At 50.3% G+C, this 19,670-nt stretch overlaps 1 protein-coding gene across 3 annotated transcripts; it reads left to right on the forward strand.

Annotated features, from left to right (window-relative positions):
• The first annotated feature begins 7,791 nt into the window (after positions 1-7,791).
• On the forward strand, positions 7,792-19,447 carry CD40 (CD40 molecule). 3 transcript variants are annotated; one of them, XM_008698043.2, is made up of 9 exons: positions 7,796-8,207; positions 11,271-11,346; positions 11,681-11,806; positions 12,075-12,221; positions 12,557-12,650; positions 15,887-15,948; positions 18,072-18,170; positions 18,283-18,311; positions 18,861-19,447. In XM_008698043.2, exons 1-9 carry the CDS (start codon positions 8,157-8,159, stop codon positions 19,020-19,022), a joined length of 846 nt encoding a protein of 281 aa, XP_008696265.1. In that variant the 5' UTR covers positions 7,796-8,156; the 3' UTR covers positions 19,023-19,447. The 3 variants fall into 3 exon arrangements, with proteins under 3 accessions (XP_008696267.1, XP_008696265.1, XP_008696266.1); XM_008698044.2 differs by having other exon boundaries at positions 7,800-8,207; positions 18,072-18,158; XM_008698045.2 differs by lacking the exon at positions 18,072-18,170 and having other exon boundaries at positions 7,792-8,207.
• Positions 19,448-19,670: the final 223 nt, after the last annotated feature.

Raw genomic sequence — 19,670 nt, forward strand, 5'->3', positions numbered from 1 at the left:
AGAGAGGAGGAACCAGAGATTAAGAATGCACTCAAGACCACAGTCGGGAGGAGAACCAGGCTTCGGATCCAGACCTCTGACTTCAGAGGCCACGTTCTTACCCATCAAGCTACACCACTTCCACTGCTGGTTCCGCATCTGCAAACCAAAGGGGCTTAGTTGAAGTCTCGCAGAAACAGAAATTGAGAGGATTTGAGTGCAAGTGGTTAATTTGGAAGATAACCCCACGAGTCATCTCAGCTCCAGTGGGGAAGTGAAACAGGGAGGGAAGGAAGCCATTGCGGGGTGGGTTCGTATGCTGGTGACATGGTGGACAACTGAGGCTTCCTCTTGAGGGGGGAGATAGTATAGAACACACACCTCTGAGTTATCCCACCTAAGGGAGGAGGGAACTGGGGTATTCACTCACCAGCTCTTTGTCTGTCATTGGTAGAAGGCCACTCTCAGGGACATTCCCCCGGGCACTTCTGTCTTGCACCCCTCAAAGGCTAATTATGCTCTTGTGGCCATAAAAGGCCCTTCAGGAGAAGGTCACATGTGCTTGAAGGAGGGACAGAAACAGTGAATACGAGGGTATAAAAGTGGGGTACCAGCAAGGTGCTCTTTCTGTTCTAACAAACTAATGGCTAGTGGTGCTTAGTATTAGGTATTTTACATCATAAAATCTGAAACTATAAAGATTAGCAGTCTTCTAGAGCACGGGTATGGGGGGAGCCTGGAGGTACAATTAGACATCTGAGCTGATTTCCAAGATGGGTGACATAGTAAAGGGTTAATTTGAAACCATACAAAGAGCTCTTCATTAGGGTTGGAACTTGTGTGGTTCAATACTATAACCCTAACAGGTGACCTATAGTGAAATGCTTGATGAATATTTGTTGAAAGAATACATGGATGAATGAAAAAGATAGGAAAAAGACATTTGGTAAAACAATGGACAAAGGATATACACAGTTAGTTCATGAAAGAGGAAACCCAAATGGTTAATAAGCATTTGAGAGGATGCTCGATTAATTGGGAAATAATTGAGAAGATATAAATTAAAGCAATGAGCTATCTCTCTTCACCCATTAACTGTCTGATATTAAAATGGATGATAACATCTAATGATAGAGTGCAAAGTAAAGGTCCCTTCATACATGTGAATTTCCCAAGTCTTTTGTAATTACTGTTCCCATTTACCATATATGTACCTACATATTCCACTTCTAGAAATCTACTCTATAGAAACTGAAGCACAAATGCCTAAGCATATGGGTACAAGTATGTGTTGTTACAGCATGCTGTGCAGTGGTAAAACCTGGATGCAGCCTGAATGTGTATCAACAGAAGAACCATTGAATCAGTTGTGACAAGCCCACATCATGGAACATTACACAGCTACTAAAAAAGGAATGTGTCAGATCTGCTAACCTGGAATGATTTCCATGATAGAGTTAAATGAGAAAAGGGCAGAAAAATGACAAAGGTTCCTTTTCTTATGAAATGAACAAACATATTCTTTTTTAAAAAATATTTTGTTTATTTATTTGAGAGAGAGAGAGAGAATGCTAGAGAAAGAGAGAGAGAGTGTGCGTGCCTGTGCATGACCCGGGGGAGGGGCAGGGGGAGGGGCAGGGGGAGGGGGAAAAGCAGGCTTCCCCTGAGGAGGCAGCCCGATAGGACACGGGGCTCAACCCCAGGACCCTGGGGTCATGACCTGGGCCAAAGGCAGATGCTTAACCAACCGTGCCACCCAGATGCCCCTGAACAAACATATTTTTAAATATGTAGAAGGATCCCGACTGAGCTGTGATTAGGAGGGGAGTATAAAGAGAAAGAAAAAAAATGGATATTTACAAAAGTGGAAATAATACATAGGATTTAATGTTACAGCAAAACATAAAACAGGAAATCTCTCTAGGATATACTCAGGAAAGAAAAATCTGAAGGTACATATAGACAACGATGATAAAGTGACACGTACAAATAAAACATTGATTTAATTTTGGGATGGACCACGGCTAAATTTTTGGTCTGTTTTAAAGTATCTGTTTCATACATATATCTTGAGCGGGAAAGCTTTGATTATTCATTGGGCTTTGGCTATACGAAAAGACGCAGAACTGTATCTTTTGATCCTGATTCCCAAATTTTCTTTTCTTTTTCCCCCTTAATCCACTGAAAGGAGTTTGCCCTGAGGTTTCCTCAGGGTCTGGCACTCTTAAAGCACTCAGACTTTTGACTTTTGAGGATATTTCCCCTATACTATTGGGCCAAGAGAGTATCTGCTTTCTTTAGTTCTGGGGCCTTGCCGTGTGCCCAAAATTAAGAGGAGGAGGGAAAAGGAGAAAAAGGCCATCCTGCACAGAGAACTATGACTAGTGGTAATGTTGTGATGGAACATTGCACTACAGACGGATTGCTTGGACCGTTTAGCATATGAGCATCCCTCCTACTTGACAAGAATGGTGGGGGGCAGGACCCACCAGGGGCCAGGAAGGCACAGATAGTTCTTCCTATCCCCTGTCAGCCAGAATATGGGGTGTGAGCCAAGCATGGCCACTCTGAGGTCCTTTCCCAAGATCCTGCACCTGGAGGGAACGGTGCTCGAGTTCAGGGTCACTTACTGATTGTATTGTTGTGTGTTATATTTTGCTGTGTAAGAAATTACCCTAAAACTTAGTGACTTGAAATAACAAAACATTTATGAGCTCACAAGACAGCAGTCAAGGTGTCAGCTGGGTTGCACTTAGCTGAGGCTTGACTGGGGCTGGAGGGTCCACTCCTCTTACATGGCCAATGGCCAGAAGCTTCGGATCCTCGCCAGGTGGGTTTTTCTATAGACTGCTGAAGTGTTCTCCTGACAGGACAGCTGGCTTCCCCAGTGGGCCTGACAAGAGAAGGAAGAAGAGAGGGGAGGGGAAGGGAGAGAGGGAGGGAGAGAGGGAGGGAAACAGGAAAGGGGGAAGGTGAGGGAGAGAGAGAATATTCTACAGAACACGCAGGCCTGAAATCTCAGTTTTATGACCTGATCTTGGAAGTGACAGGCCATTGCTTCTCCTTGATTCTATTGGTTATGCAGACCAACGATGGTACAGTGACTGGGGGGGGGGGAGGAACCACAGGAAGGTATATAGACCAAGAGGTGGGGTCACTGGGGGTCACCTTGGGGGTTGGCTAACACAGAGCTGGTTGGTAAGACCTGTTCTGTAGCAGAGTCTTGACTATGTCCTGCTTCCTGTGGTTGCTGCTGGAGTTGGGTCCTTCAGCCTTTCCATCATTTCTATGACCCACCTGACACCCTCCAACAATGTTCTCTTATTAAGTTCACCAGCTCTGTCTTGTCTTGCTTGCAATGACGACCCTGACTAGAACAGGTGCCGTGAGAAAGGGCAGCAGCGGGGAAGGCGGGTTGCAGCAGAGGAACTCACTTTAGATAAAGTTATTAGAGAAGGCCTCACTGAGGAAGTGCCATTTGCCCAGAGACCTGAACCGTGAGGAAGAGTCAACAGAGGAAGAGTGGGAGAAGGGGCCTCTCAGGAAGTGGGAGCAGCACAGACAAAGGCTCTGAGGTGCGAACTGAGAGGCCTGGATGACTGGGGTATAGGCAGCAAGTGGGTGAGTGGAGGGAGTGGTCAGCAGAAGCCAGATCATGCAAGATCTTGAGGCCATGGTAAAGAATTTGGATCCCCTCCCCCAACCAAAGCCATCTCTTGTTTCAGACATCAGAGCCTGAGATGGCTGAGGACCAGACCCAAGGTCTAGGAATCAGGATCAGCCAAATCAGTAAGCGGCTTTGACCAGATCATGGTAAAGAATGTCTACACTGTGTTAACTCACCCATCTATTTTGCTGGCTCTTGGATTTTCTTAATTTATGTTTGGGGTTCTTTTCTGAGTTTCTTAGCTCCTTTGATAAACCCCAACCCAACTATGCTGAGCTGAGAGAAGAGATTTTTGTTTACAGTTGGGCCTGGGAATCCTAGCTAGAGAGCCTGGTCATCTGGTGAAGCTGAGCAACTCCCCCAACAGTGTGAGAACAAGCAAGTCGATCCTGATGGATCCCTGCAGCCTCATTACTTTATAGTCCCACATTCACTCAACAAACGCTTGGCAGGTGCCTGGGCTCTGTGTGGGCATCAGGCTACAAAGATCTTCCTCTCCAAGAATCAAGTTGGGTATGAAGGATGGGCCAATCCAAAGGTTATTGAGTGGGAACTCCTCATTACTTAGGAACTGTACTATGTCCCACAGCCAAAGCAAACAGGCCCTGTGTACCCTGCATTCTAAATGGAACCAGATGCATTCCCTGCAAGGTTTACTAAAGGGGGCAGAACTGGCCCTATATCCCCTAGCTAAAAGCTCACTTTCCTTTTCCTTGCCCAATAATAATATCAGGGAGGGAGGAGTTCTTTGGTTATATTGAAGAGTATAGTATTTACGGTGAAAGGTAATTCCCTTCTCTTCCCTCTTCAATTGAGAGTCCCTTCTGGTGATTGAGGGGTGACTGCAAGAAGGGGATACTGGGATGCTGTTCCCCAATGGGGGTCTCCTTGGCAGTGGACTTGCTGCTGTCCCCCTGTGCCTATCTGAGCAGGGGAAAAGAGAGGTGGAGAGAGGAGTCACTGTGGAGCAGCTGGCCAGGATGTGTGAATTTCTCTGAGTCAAGTAGACCCTGCAGTAGTTACCTAAGCTCTCTGGCATTCCCACCCAACAGGGCTGATTGCTGAGCAACAGGGTCCCACCAGAGGCAGAAATTGCCCCTAGGTGGTGGGGCAAGGTAGGGAAGCTCAAGCCTGAGCTGAATGGCCACTGTCAGAAAACTACACAGTGGAGAAGCTCACAAGAAATACACTCATATGGCCCCTGAGAAACCATTTATGAACACTTGCCACTCCAGGCTAGGGAAGCAGGGCCAACCAACAGGAAGGGGGCTATCGCAGAGCTATTTGCATTCCCTCCTCCCAATTTCAATAAGGGGGAGGGTGCTAGGGCATGTTTCCCAACCAGGCAATGTCCCCCCTCTCCCACTTTTTATTCAACCAGGGAGGATCCTGGCTCAAGTCAACCTTAGGATGAATAACAGAGAAGACAAAATGAGATTTAAATTGAGTTTGAGAATAAAGCTTTCAAGGATGGAGGTTTAACAACAGAAAGTGATCCAAAAGTAATACAATCTGCCCAAGATGTCATTAAGGGATGGAAAAGAGAAATTCAACACAGCATGGCTGAAGGTAGAGATTAGGGGGAAAAACTTCATTATTATGCCCCATCAAGTTGAGTCACCTCAGTACACTGGTTCCATGAGTAAACAGAATAATTGAAATACAGTGTGGTAGGCTGGAGTCTTGCTTAGGTAAGCAGCCACAGGATTCTGAGAGGGCACGGGGAGGTAGGTGTGCACATTCCAGGTGGTTGTTCCAGAGGGGTATCCAGAGAAGGGCCACCTGAGTTGAAAGATGAAAAGGGGTTGATCTGAAGAAAGGAGAGCAGAGAAGAGCTTTCTGGCAGGGGTCGCAGCACAGCCTGGAGCAGAAAGCTGAAGGCAGGAGGATAGTTAGAGATGCAGCTCAGGGAGCCTATGGCCTGGAGGCCCCATGAGCTTAAGGAGCGAGGGCTCTGGGGAGTTGCTTCAAACCTAAGAGCAACACCATGGGATTTGTGTATTAGAATCATCTGCTCACCAGATTCTGGCTGGGCTGTGGACTTGACCTCCAGGCCTGCTTCTTACCCATCCACGTGGCCCTGGGACCCCCATTCCCCTGCAAAGGCCATTTCCTGTTATTCCAAAATCCTAGGTCCCCACTCTTTGAAATGTCCTTTGCCGTATTCCTATCACTGAGCCCCCCTCCCCATAAATCATCTTTTCTCTGTCCTCTTCCAGCGTACTCTGCTCAGCCCAGGAAGATTCTATGCCTTCTCTTGGCCTGTCCCCGCCAGCACATGTCTCCTTTGGATATGCATATACTAAAATATCTTCCCTTTATCTTATCTGGTCTTCACCCCATGGGGCAACCCTAAGGCTACTATTTATTCTTTCACACATTAATTTAAGCTGCTTTAATTGCGGCTATGATACGTTTTATATAATATAATTAATGTTTTAACTCTGTGTACTGGCTTCCCAAGGCAGTTTTGTGAAGGGCCCAATTTTGGAATCAAGCAAATAAAGAGTAAGTAATGGCTGAAGTTATTATAGTAACGCCCTCCCCCCTCCCAAAGGAATTAAAACTGTACTTGCTTTTCGAAGTGGATTAAAAAGGGAAAAGATAGTTTAATGTTCTCTTTATCCCAGGCATGTTTGGGTGGCTCATGAGGAGTCCTCTGGACTCTGATTTCAAGTGTTCCTGGCTTATTGGTGTCTGACCACCGGCTTGAGGTGTGTTGTGACTACCAACCAGCTTTGCACCTTCTGTCCCCACATCCTTCTTGATGGAGGGTGTGCTGGGAATGAGAAGCTGCTGAACCCACTTACTCATTTATTCGTTCTGTGAATATGTATTTGTGTCCTATTCCATGCCCAGGACTGGGATGAATCCCATCCTGTCCTCAAGATGCACCCAGTCCAGTGGGGCCAGACAGATGGGGTTCGAGTCCAGCATGCTAATGCTGCAGAGACCCAGGGGGAGGGATAAGGTTGGGTGGAGCAACTCTCTCTGTCTCAGGGAGTTAAGTGGAGGCTTAACTGAAAAGGAAGCGAAATTTAAACTGGTTCCAGGAAGGAGAGGGGAAAGAAGGAAACAGCAAGACACTGTAAGAAGAAAAGACTGTTTGAAATGGGGAGAAGGAGAGTATGGTGGAAGCCAGTGTGCATGGGAGGTCATGGCAGGGAGTGAACGTGGGCAGACAGGTGGGGGTAGAGTGCAGAAGGGCTTTCTAGGTCGTGAGAGGGAGTTTGGACCATCCTGAGGATGGGGAGCCCAAAGAGGTTTTTCACCAGGGAAATGTCCTAATCAGATCAGATCCGGGGTTTGCAAAGAAAACTGCAACAGGATGAACAACAGGGGCAGGGGAGTTAGTTGGGAGTTGTATGGCCCATAGTAGGGGCTCAACAGGTACCTAGTGAGTGAGTGAGGCCATTGGGACAACCCTGGTGAGAGATGATGAACTTCTGAATTAGTGGCATGTGTTGGAAAGGAGGGTGCCTTTTGCAGCAGAAGCCAGGAGGGTGGGGTTAGCAGCGCCTTCCTCTCCCATCATCCCCTATCTACGCAGCCTGGCCCAGAAATGCAGAACTTGGAGGGTCATCACCCCAACGACTATCTAGTTCAAGCTCCTCAGGTTCCACTGGGGATAACTGAGGTTCAAGGAAGAGCAACCCATCAGAGGAGGAGCTTAGAACAGAATTCAGGTGTTCCATGCTGCGGAGTAGAGAGTGTTAACATTGGTTGAAGAATGGCTGGGAGGGCCAGACACAGGGAAATGTAGGCACAAGGGTGTGGGGGTTTCTGCAGAACGAGAGGGTCCCGAGTCCCCTGAGATACTCGTGGGGTCCCACGATCGCACGAAAGGCTGATATCCTACTCTAATCGCCCATCTCCAGCCTCCGGACGGGAACGGGGATGGAATAGACGCATGGCTGCATGGATGGTTGGATGGGGAGGCTGGGACGCTGCGCCCACTCGAGGGAGCTGGAAAACTCTTTTCCTTGAAACGTCCTCCTCGTCCCCACACCCCAGCTGTGGCCTTCCCGTTTTCAGGGATGGGGGGAACTTCCTCAGGCCTCTCCATCCGCGGTGGGGACACTTTCGGTTCTGCCGGAATTCCCGGAGGCTGCAGGGGAGAACCGTGGGGGGTTCCTGGGGAGTCTTCCCAGAATGTGGGTATCTCTCTTCTCTCCTTTAGCTCTCCGGGAAGACTGCTAGCTCCCTGCCCTCTTCAGCTTGGCCTCTGAGCCCCAGGGGCGAGGAGGAAGTGCTCTTCCTGGGACCACGCGCCCTCCCCAGTGCCAGAAGCGCGTCCCTAAACTCCGGGAGAATTAGACTCCTAGGAATGCCCGGGGGGAAATCCCGGCGCTAAGAGTCTTCAAGAGCTCCACCCCCCCAACGAAGCTGACCGCGATTGGTCCCAGAAGACCCCGCCCATTTCCTCGGCGGGGCCGGGGGCACCGGCTGGGGGAGTTACTAGAGGCCCAGTCCCAGCGCCACTACTCCGCTGCCTGGTATTCAGCTCGCCATGGTTCTTCTGCCTCTGCGCTGTCTCTTCTGGGGCTCCTTGTTGACCGCCGTGAGTTGAGTTTCTGCTCTGACCCGACAAGGGATTTGGGGATTTGAGAGTGGGGAGTGGGAAGAGAAGCAGTATTTCGGGGAAGGGACCTTCCTAGCTGATTTTGGGACGACAGACAGGTGGGTAGAAAATCTAGGTAAGGTACCCCGCGTCCTGGCTGAACGAGGTAGGCTGCCTCTGTCTTCTTCCAGATTGGGGTCCCATGTAGCCCACAGAGGGCGCGTAGTGGGGGCACTGCAAAAAATCGTGCACCTATGGCGTGGATGGGGTTGGGATTTGGGGAGCCTCAAGCCTTTATTTGGTCAAAAGGCTGCAGTCTGGGTTTGCTGTAGAGGCTGGCCGCACGGGGACTGGTGAGGGGTTTCAGAGGCGAGAAGAGAGGCCGGGCAAGGGAAGAGGCGGGTCTGGTCGGTTTCCTGTCCCTTCGCAATTGTGGACAGATGCCAGCCTCTCTGAGTGGTTATCATATCCTGGCCACCTGGGGCTGCCTTCTTCCAGGGCATCTTGTGGGAACAAGGGTGGGTGCAGAGGCCCAGGTACTTTTTCGAGAAGGCAAGGAGCTTTTAACTCTCCCACCCCCTCCCCCAAATCCTGGGTGATCCAACTTAGGAGGAATACCCAAGGCTGTGTCTCTGTCTTCTGAATTTAAGATGATATAGGGGACCTCTGGGGGGAGATGAATAGTTCATGGGACTCAAGAAAGGGCTAGGAGACCAGCAGGGGTTTCTCCAGGCACCAGTAAGTCTCAGTTATGCCCAACCAAGCATGTCTCCGGGATTTTCAGTAGCCCACACTTGACTCACTTTTTGTTTAAATGTATTTTTGTAGTTCCTCATTCTGGAGGCTGGGAATCCCCCAAGTACCTGACCCTCTCATCCCAACCCCTTTGGCCTCCCCCTACTTTCAAGGTCTGTGGTTTCTGGCATAAAGTCTGAGTAGGAAAGACCCACGGAGGGTTTGGGGAGGGGAGTCAGCAGCAGGGGAGAAGAGTCAGTGGGGAAGCTGCTTTGGTCCCAGAACTTTCATTTTCACTCTAAGCAATGGTTCTTAGGGAGAAAGGAGCCAGGAAGAAGGTGGAGCTAGAGGGAGGAGGAGGACTCTTGTAGGAGGTATTGGAGGAAGAGCCAGGGGAGGTAGCATGAAGGATGATCTGGGCTTCTCAAGAGCATACTGCCAGTTTTGGCTCCAGGTAGAGACTGGGTGGTGACAAAAATAGCAGGGGCTATTTGTCAGAGCTTCCCATGTGTCAGCCTCTGAGCAAAATGCTTTACAGGCATTCTTGATCTGATTTTTTTCAACTCCCCCATTATACAGACAAACAAACTGAGGCTCAGAGAGAGGCAATAACCTGCCAAAGTTCTCACAGCTAGGTGGAACCTGGATATAAATCTACGTCTGCCTGATTCCAAAGCCTGCTTCTCTGAGCCTTGGTCCTGAGCTTCTTTGTGTCAGAAGGACTGGAGCTATGGAGTGGGAACTGGGGATTGACAAACTTTCAGAGAAGGAGCTGTATTTCTCTTGGGTTTGAAAATGGCACAAAGGACGTTCATTGCTCTGGGCCTCTGGTGGGAAAGGTCCACAGGGTTGCAGGAAGAACATTCACAGGACGTGTTAGTGGAAGGAACAGACCTTTTTATTTCCGTCCCCATTTGGAATAAGATGCTTCTCTGTAAGTAATTTTCTCACCCAAACTGAATGAGAGCCACCAATTAGGGCAGAGTCCAGGGTGTTAGTCATCCCAATGGATATTCACAAATATGTATGATAATTAAAACTGCCATTTAATGAGCCCTTACTATGTGCTAGCTTCTGTGCTGGGCTGTACACATCTATTCATTCTGATTTTCACAACCTTGTCTGTGGAGTGGGCACTCCTCCCGTTTTAGAGATGAGGAAACTGAGGCTAAGAGAAACAAAAATAACTAGTATGCATTACAGAGGCAAGATTGGAGCCTTAAGCTGTTCGACTCTCAAGCCTGTGCTCTTTTCACTGGCTGTACCCGAAGTGTGGCATGATTTTAGGCAACACTCGAATATAGAACTAAACAACAAAAATTCACTTTACACTTCTATTAAAATCCTTCTCTTTTTTTCAAGGAGGAAGTCTCTGGAGCTAGGATAGAGTTAAGACCTCTCCAGCACTTGCTAATCCTCCTTTTTAAACAAAAACCAAGAACAGACCTGGAGAGGAGGGCTGTCAGCAAGCAGATCAACCAGCTGGGTTTTTAATAGCAGCGCTGCACTTCTGTTGAATTTATTTTTAGGGTTACCTTTTATTTATGAGAAGTGATACTGGCTCTCCTCTCATGGCAATGATATAAGGTTTACATTTAAAATCAATGTATTTGAAATTAATGAGAAGTAATGAATAGCGCGGGTGGTACCTGGATGGAGTAATAATAGCACGGGCAGGACCTAAGTTGATGGAGAGGGGGCAGCATTGAGACCCGAGTTCTCATCGGATTCTGGCGCTGTGTGACTCTGGGCAAGTGCCCCAGCTCCCTGGTCCTTTGGCTAACCATTTGTCAAGCAAAAGCATTGGATTTTAATCCTTCCAGCTTCACAGTCTTGGCATTTCGTGAGGGAGGGGTTGGATGATCAGATGATGAGGGTTTGGAGAGGGGAAAGGGATGGAGAGCCGAAGAATAGAAGGAAGCGGCCAAGTGCTAAATATAGCCCCAGCCAGAACGAGGACCAGCTGAAGCCAGCCAGCCTCAGGGCTCCAGGGGAGGTGCTGGAGCCCTCCTGTGCTTCTGGATCTTTGGGAGGAGGAACGACTCAGGAGCCAAGCCAAAAGGCAGATCTGTTTAGTTCAGAGACTATTGCTATGTTCCAGCGCCATCACTTTGTAAAATGCCAGACCGATCCTCTGGGTCCTTTTATAATCACATCAGTTGGCAGTTTAGTTAAAAACAAACACACCAAGTAATATGCAGGCTCTATTTTTCTGCTCTGGACTTCACTCCAGTTCTAACCTCTGTCCTGGCTGATTTCCACCTCCCTGCCATAGAGGCTGTAGCAGAGATTCCAAGATCCCCTCAAATCACCCCATTCTGTTTTTAGGTCCACCCAGAACGCATTGTATGCAGAGAAAAGCAATACCTAATAAACAGTCAATGCTGTAATTTGTGTCCTCCAGGTGAGCCGCCGACCCCCTGGCCCCATAGTGGGACCCTTCTTGGTTTGCTGGCAGACGCAGACCCCATGTGTCAGCTGGAGTCTTAAATGACCCTTGGGATTCTTCCCATCCCTGCCCTGCTGTCAGAAATGTTCTGGGTTCCCTCTCTGCCTACCCAGCACTAGGGTTCCTATCTCTCCCATGGCCCCCACCAGACTATGAAGTCTAGAAGGGTCCGAGACAGTCGTCTTGGAACACCCTCCCCTCCTGCCCTAAACCCCAGCCTGCTCAGTTTTTGATAAGTGTCTGACTCATTGAGCTGGCTGGAGCCGTCTCATTTCCCGATGTTTTCCAGGAGAGAAACTGGTGAATGACTGCACAGAGATCACCGACACAGAATGCATTCGTTGCAAAGAAGGCGAATTCCTAGGCACTTGGAACACAGAGAGACACTGTCACCAGCACAAATACTGCGACCCCAGTGCGTGGGCTGCTGGGGAAGGGGTGATCGGGAGCTAGGCTGATAGTCTAGCTCATTCCTGACAATGCAGCCATTGCTTTTTTTTTTTTTTTTATAGCCATGGTCTGTTCTGATTGGTTGCAGTCTGGGTTGTACTGGTTGTTAAATAATTTGATCCTCATCCCTACTTGGAAGAGGATCTAAGAAAATAAAAGCAGGACGTGTGAGGAGCAGATCCCCCGAGCATGGCTGATAAGGGGTCCCTCTCCTTCCTGCCGTCTCTGTTCAGACCTAGGGCTCCGGGTCCAGAGGGAGGGCACCTCAGAAACAGACACCATTTGCACATGCGATAAAGGTCTCCACTGTACCAACGATGCCTGTGAAAGCTGCACCCTGCACAGCCTGTGCCTCCCTGGCCTGGGAGTCAGGCAGATTGGTACGTGGCCTGTCTGGGACTCAGCTCTGCAGGGAGGAGAGAGGAGCTGAGGCTCCAGGTGAGGGGGTGGGCAGTGGGCACTCAGCCTCGACCAACCTGCATTGGGATGTCTGCTTGGTGAGCAGGAAACGGAACCTTTCTCAACCTGCCTCCAGCCCTGGGTATCTCCGTTGGGAGGGCGGTGGGAGGAGGCTTCCTCCGGGCTGTGGCAGTCGGGGAAGCTCTGTGCTGGGGGACAGTTCTCCCTGCCCTGCCCTGCCTATCCGCCAGTTCCCTTGAGAGCTGGCCAGGTGGTCGGTCCACTGTGATGACGAATGCTGCCTCCTTCCTTCCAGCTACAGGGGTCTCTGATACGGTCTGTGATCCCTGCCCCGTCGGCTTCTTCTCCAATGTGTCATCTGCTTTGGAAAAGTGTCACCCTTGGACAAGGTACAAGGATCCATCCCTTGTGTTTCCAGCCCTACGAGGGGCGTGGGACCACTTCCATTCTACCTGGCCACCTGTCCTGCAGCCCCTGCTCCCCATGTCCACACACTTGTGCACTTAGAGAACTTTTAGAGTGTCCTCATGGCTGACCAAAAGGCCACTGTTCAGCATTTTTTTTGCCTGCTCTGTCTCAGTGGTAACAGATGTTGCTGATCTCTCAATCTTCATCAGATTCCATTCTTGGGGCACCGTGACACCTCTCTTGCTTTCCTTCTACCCCTCCTCTGCTCCTCCTACCTGGTTTCCTTGGCCTTAGTTCTAAGCTATACTCCCTAATCGCTTTGCCCACCTCCCCTGAGCATCTCATCTATACCCCTGGTTCCCAGACAACATTTCCTGTCTAGGTCTGTCTTCTGGGTCCCAGACAGTCATATGCCACCACTGAGGGTCCACCTCCATGCAGGTGACCCAAGGGCACCAAATGGGCTCGCTTGCCCGCCCCTCATCCTCTGGGAAGACACCTCCATGGGTCTGGGCACTTGTCCCACAGTCCCTCCCAAATCAGTCACCACATTCTGTCCATCTGGCTTTCCAGATGTTTTGGGATTCCTTCTCATTATCTTCACAGTCATCGCTGTGGTCTGGATGGTGCCTTTACCTCCTCACCGGCCTCCCTGCCTCTGCCCACTCCCCCCACCCTCTTCCCACAGTGAGCTTTCTACAGTGTATTTCGGATCATGGCACTCCCTATGTAAAATCCTTCATGGCTCTCTGTGCCTTTAGGACGAGACCCAGACTCCTTCGCATGGGCCCCCAACCTTCCAGCTCCATTTCCCGACTTCTTCCCCTATGCTACTTGCAATCCCCTCAGTGCACGCTTCATTCTCTTGCATCCACCTCTCCTGCCGGGAATACCCTTCAACGCCTGCTCGATGGACCTTTTACATTTAATTTTTTAAAAATGGGCGAGACAGGCTCGTGGGACACAAGGCACAAGAGGCCTATGGTGATAAGTCTTCTTTCACCCTGTTCCTCAGCCACTCAGTCCTCCCTGGAGGCAGCTACTGTTCCTCGCGTGTCCTTCCAGAGATTCTATGGACAAACAAATCCACGCACGCACATGCAAACACGTATTTTCCAAATACTAGCATTCCACACAATACGTTGTTATTTGTTTCCTGTCTGCCTTGCTCCAGTAGACTTCAAATTCCTTCCATGTGGAGACTTGGCCTTTTTTTTCCCCCCTTCCAACGATGCATTCCTTTTACCTAGATCAATGCCCAGTGCACAGTAGGTGCTCAATAAATCTTTATAATAAATGTTGAAAGATAACCAGGGGCAGCTGGACTACTAGTATCAGAGCACTGGGTTCTGGCCTCTGCAGCTTAGAAAGGATGTGACCCCACATAAGTGTGTGACCCTCCTCTGAGCCCCCGTGCGTGCCCTCATTTGGAAAATGGGGATGACCTTCACCTCATAAGGCATGAGGAAAAGACACGTGGGGGTGTCGTGTAGACGCCTAAGCATTCTTATGTATGTGCTTTCTCTGTAGTGTCTCACCTTTCCCCCCCCACTTTAGATGTATTATTTTTGGCCATGTTCTCTTCTGTCCAATCCTCCCCGCTCCTCCTGGAACCACGTCTTCATCATCCCCTATTGAGATGCCTGCACGGGCCTCCACTTGTCCGTCATTTCTCCTCCTGGGAGCTCTGTGGCCCCGCGTCCTGTCATTGCGTGGTCATCTGGTTGGACGCTGACCCACACACCTGCTGAATCCGGTTGGAACCTTCATGGCTGATTACCAGTGATCTGGTTCTACAGCCCAGTTTTCCATAGTTCCCTCCCACCATCTGGCATGCCCCCCACCGAATCCCTCAAATCACACTGTCCTGCTTCAGCTAGAATGTACTGCTGCTCTGAATTTACACCCTTCAAGGCCACTCAGCTCTCCCTTCCCCGGTCTTTCTGGATGACCCCTCACCAGAGGTTCTCAGCTGAGCAATTTTTCTCCCCAGGGGACATCTGGCAATGTCTGGAGAGATTTTGGTTGTCGCAACTGGAGAGGGGCTGCTATGGGATCTAGCGGGTGGGGGCCAGGGGTGTGGCTCAGCACCCCACGGTGCGCACGACAGCCCTGCAACAGACTTAGGGGGCCCCAAATGGCAGCAGTGCTGAGGCTGACGAGCCCTGCCTTAGACTGAACCCATCATCCCTCTCTTCCAACCATGGCGGGCTTGGTCTCCCCTTCTCTGAATGATTCCCGTTCACTTCAGCCTATGTGACAAAGCGTGGCGTTCCGTAGAGACTCTCCGGTTATTCCTCCTTCGAGATGTGCAACAATTTTTTCTGTGCACTCATGAGTTCCATAAGAGTCTGTGTCTTTCCCGTGATAACCAGCATAGAAGGCTCCCCAGCATACGTGCTCGGTGAACCTGAACTTGTTGGTTTTGACGGTCTCCCTCTGGGGTTGGAAATCTTACGGTTGGGGAAATTTCATGTCTCTTTCTCTCTCTCTCTCTCTGTGTCTGTGCTGTGTGTGTGTCTGTGCCGTGTGTGTGTGTGTCTGTGCCGTGTGTGTGTGCGCGTGTGTCTGTGTGTCTGTGCCGTGTGTGTCTGTGTGTCTGTGCGTGCGCGTGTGTCTGTGTGTCTGTGCCGTGTGTGTCTGTGTGTCTGTGCCGTGTGTGTGTGTGCGCGTGTGTCTGTGCTGTGTGTGTCTCTGTGTGTGTGTGTGCGTGTCTGTGTGTCTGTGCTGTGTGTGTGTGTCTGTGCCGTGTCTGTGTGTGTGTGCGTGTCTGTGTGTCTGTGCCGTGTGTGTGTCTGTGTGTGTGTGCATGTCTGTGCCGTGTGTGTGTGTCTGTGTGTCTGTGCTGTGTGTGTCTCTGTGTGTGTGTGTGCGTGTCTGTGTGTCTGTGCTGTGTGTGTGTGTCTGTGCTGTGTGTGTGTGTGTGTGCGTGTCTGTGTGTCTGTGCCGTGTGTGTGTCTGTGTGTGTGTGCGTGTCTGTGCCGTGTGTGTGTGCGTGTCTGTCTGTGCTGTGTGTGTCTCTGTGTGTGTGTGTGCGTGTCTGTGTGTGTGCTGTGTGTGTCTCCGTGTGTGTGTGTGTGCGTGTCTGTGTGTGTGTGCGTGTCTGTGTGTCTGTGCTGTGTGTGTCTCTGTGTGTGTGTGTGTGTGCATGTCTGTGTGTCTGGGCCATGTGTGTGTGCGTGTGCGTGTGCGCACATGCGTACTTCTGTCTGCACAGCTGCGAGACCAAAGGCCTGATGGAGATTGAGGCGGGGACTAACAAGACGGATGCCGTCTGTGGTGAGTCTTGGAGAATGGGCCCTGTCAGCAGGCTTGGGGGGCGGGGAGCTCAAAGGGAACTCAGCAGCACACAGAGACAACCCGGGGTGGGGGTGGGGAGAGAGAGAGCAGGTGAAGTGAGAGGAAGAGGCAGTTTTTTGGGGTTGAGGCATCCCAGCTTTACCACTTTCCTGTGGAGCCTGGGTAAGTCACTGCCCCACTCTGAGCCTCAGTGTCTTCATCTGTGAAATGGGATAATAACAGCAGCTCCCTTAGCAGCTCAGGGGAAGTGCCTGGCATGGGTTCTCGCACTTTTGAGGTGCTCCAGCAATGCTCTTCTGCCACCCTGCATTTCAAGCACCAGCACGGTGGGTCACTCACCTGTTCATCTCAGGGCCTCGGCTTTAATTTTGGAACGAAGAGGTTGGCCTACAGCACATATCACAGACTCACATAACTGCAAGTACCAGGCAGGTCAAGTTGTGGAATTGAAAAGTCACGGCTAAGACTAAGACACTCTCTCTTGTTTTTCTTAAGACCCACTTTCCTCTTGGCAGGGCTGGGACTGGAGTGAGGTGAGCGAAACACCTGCCTTGGACACAGTATTAAAGGGGGTGCCGGAAAAATACAGTCATCAAGATAAATAACATTTGATACGTTAAAAAAAAAGCTAATGTAAAAAAAAGTCCATAATGAACAAAATATCAAAGTTGACATAAAAACGTGATCCAGCCCTGCCTCACTTGCCTCAGCCTAATCCCAGCCCTGGTTCCAATAAAACTTTATTTAAAAAACAGGCAGCCAGGGGTGCCTGGGTGGCTCAGTCAATTAAGCGTCCGGCTCCTGATTTTGGCTCAAGTCATGATCTCAATTTCAGCTCAGGTCATGATCTCAGGGTCTTGAAATCGAGTCCCGCGTTAGGCTCCCCACTCAGTGGAGAGTCTGCCTGAGATTGTCTCCATTTCCCTCTGCCCCTCCCCCCACTCATGCTCTCCCTCTCTCTCCCAAATAAATAAATAAATAAATAAATAAATAAATCTTTAAAAAAAAGAAGAGGCAGCCAGCCTGTAGGCTATAGTTTGTTGATATGATTTTTTAAAACGTGACATTTAAATATTATTTTTCTTGATTACTGAGTTTTTTGGTGTCCCCTTAAATTTTTGTCCTAAGGTGAGTGCTTCACTTGCCTTCCCCTGGTCCCTGCCATGCATCTTTCATTTTCCCATTTAGGATAGAGACTTAGGTCCAAAAATACTTTACTTTTCCCTCCATGCTTCTATAACCAAGGCAACAGTGCAGACATGAATGCTGATGGACCTCAGCATTGGGCAGAGAGTGGGGAGGGATGGGGCATGTGGGTAGCCAGTCCTCAGTTCTAGTGAGGGGTGCCAGGTGGGGCTGCTGGCCTGCTGCGGCTGGATCTTCCAAACTTCTAAGAGAAACCAGATATCCTGATACTAAATATGCCATCTCCCAATTTTAAAAAGTTGGCAAATATTTCAAGAATTCTTTTTTTTTTCAAAGATTTTATTTATTTATTGGACAGAGAGAGACACAGCAAGAGAGGGAACACTAGTGGGGGTTGGTGTGAGAGAGGGAGAAGCAGGCTTCCCGCTGAGCAGGGAGCCTGATGTGGGGCTGGATCCCAGGACCCTGAGATCATGACCCGAGCTGAAGGCAGACGCTTAACGACTGAGCCACCCAGGCGCCCCTCAAGAATTCTTTTTTAATGTGTTGGTCACACTAAGCACATCCGGCCACATTCTCCTAGGGCCACTTGTTTGAATCCTTGGATTTTATTTTTTTATTTTTATTTTTTTTTAAGAATTTATTTATTTATTTGACAGAGAGAGACAGCCAGTGCAAGAGGGAACACAAGCAGGGAAAGTGGGAGAGGAAGAAGCAGGCTCCCAGTGGAGCATGGAGCCCGATGTGGGGCTCGATCCCAGAACACTGGGATCACGCCCTGGGCCGAAGGCAGACGCTTAATGACTGAGCCACCCAGGTGCCCCAGAATCCTTGGATTTTAGATGAGCTCAGCCATTGAAGGATTTTAGAGTCCAGCAAGGTGCAGCAGCCTTAGGCATGGGGGTAGGGGGGGTGCCGCTGGTGGGGAGCCGTCATTGAAGTCTTGATTTCTCCAGGTTCCCCACCTCGGATAAGAGCCTTGGTGGTGATCCCCATCACGATGGGGATCCTGCTTGCTGTCCTGTTGGTGTCTGCCTGTATCAGTGAGTGCCCAGGTGGGGAGGCGATGAGGGAAGGAGGGAGGGAGGAGAAGGTATAGATGTGACCACCTGTTTCCTGATCTGGCTTCACCAACTCCCAATCCCTTTTTTTTCCCTCTCTCTCTAGGAAAGGTGGCCAAGGAGCCAGAGAATAAGGTAGGTCAGCCCCGGGGACCGGCTCAGGGTTTTGGCAAACTGGAGAGAAAGCCTGACTCACTGTTGACTGTCTGGCAGGAAAACCGATCGATTCAAGGTCTACCCCTGTGGTGGGCGGGAAGGCAGCAGAAGCAGCTCCTCTCACCCCCAGTGCTGGGCTGCAGGGAGGGCTCTTCCCGTTCACTCCCTGGCACCACCCACCTCTGTCCTCTCAGGGACCCCCTCCCCACAGAGCAGCCCTGGCATCCTTGGCAAGATCTGATGTTTCCTGGCATTTAGTACCTGGGGAACCATGTCTCTGGGGCCTTGGTGCCAGGTCACTCGGTGGGGGCTGGAGGGCAGCTCCTTGGATCTGAAAGCTTCTTGACACTCTCTGTGTGGCCAGCAGGGGGCAGGAGGCACCCATGGAATCAGCACCGACCCTGCCTTTGGGAAAGGGGAAGGGGCTTGTGTTTGGGGGAGGGGTGTCCTTCTGAGGGAAGGGCTACTCGGAGGTGTAGTGTTGCTGCGGGGGCGGGGGGTGTAACCTCACACCTTGGCTCCCCTAAGGTTATGTGTCAGGACCCCGTGGAGGACCCCGTGGAGGACCTGGAGGACTTTCCTGTCCCACCCCCCTCCATTGCTCCGGTGCAGGAGACCTTGCACGGGTGCCAGCCAGTCACGCAGGAGGACGGCAAAGAGAGCCGCATCTCTGTGCAGGAGAAAGTATGAGGCATGCGTGCCCAGGAGTGTGGCAGCCTGGGCAACCGGGCGCAGGCTGGAGAGCCTGGAGCTGCTGGGGCTGCTGCTGGGCACCAGGCGACGGGGCACACCCTGCCCGCACCCCTGCGTTGCAGAAACCGAGAACCTTCCACCGCAGCCCTGGAGCCCAGTGCATCTCCCAACTTGCTTTTAAAGACGGAGGCGAAACTTTTTGGCGGCCCTACAGTGATAGCCATCCACCAAACCGTCCAGCCCAGCAGTTCAGGGCCCAGAGATGGACCATGGTGGTTTCTACAAGCCCGGGCAGACCTATATGCGAATAGCCATTGCGGCCTTGTTTGTGATGTTTGTGACAGTGGACGACTAGAAGCCACTTAACTGTCCATTAGCAGGGGAGTGACTAAATAAAATTGTAATATATTTATACAACAGGATCCCAAAATTGTAATATATTTATACAACAGGATCTCAAAAACACTTGTGGAAAAAAAAAACAGGTTGCAGAATGATGGGTATGGAAACATCTTTTTTTTTTTTTAAGGATTTTATTTATTTATTTGACAGAGAGAGAGACAGCCAGCCAGAAAGGGAACACAGGCAGGGGGAGTGGGAGAGGAAGAAGCAGGCTCCCAGTGGAGGAGCCTGATGTGGGGCTCG

Source organism: Ursus maritimus, unplaced genomic scaffold (assembly GCF_017311325.1).
Source record: "Ursus maritimus isolate PB19 unplaced genomic scaffold, ASM1731132v1 scaffold_22, whole genome shotgun sequence".
NCBI lineage: Eukaryota > Metazoa > Chordata > Mammalia > Carnivora > Ursidae > Ursus > Ursus maritimus.

What these genes read in the sequence shown, in the direction of transcription:
- CD40 (XM_008698043.2), top strand. Translation starts at nt 8,157, where the DNA reads ATGGTTCTTCTGCCTCTGCGCTGTCTCTTCTGGGGCTCCTTGTTGACC. An exon ending in AAGTGTCACCCTTGGACAAG is followed by an intron (nt 12,651 to 15,886) that starts GTACAAGGATCC and finishes CTGTCTGCACAG; the next exon opens with CTGCGAGACCAAAGGCCTGA. An exon ending in CTGTATCAGTGAGTGCCCAG is followed by an intron (nt 18,171 to 18,282) that starts GTGGGGAGGCGA and finishes CTCTCTCTCTAG; the next exon opens with GAAAGGTGGCCAAGGAGCCA.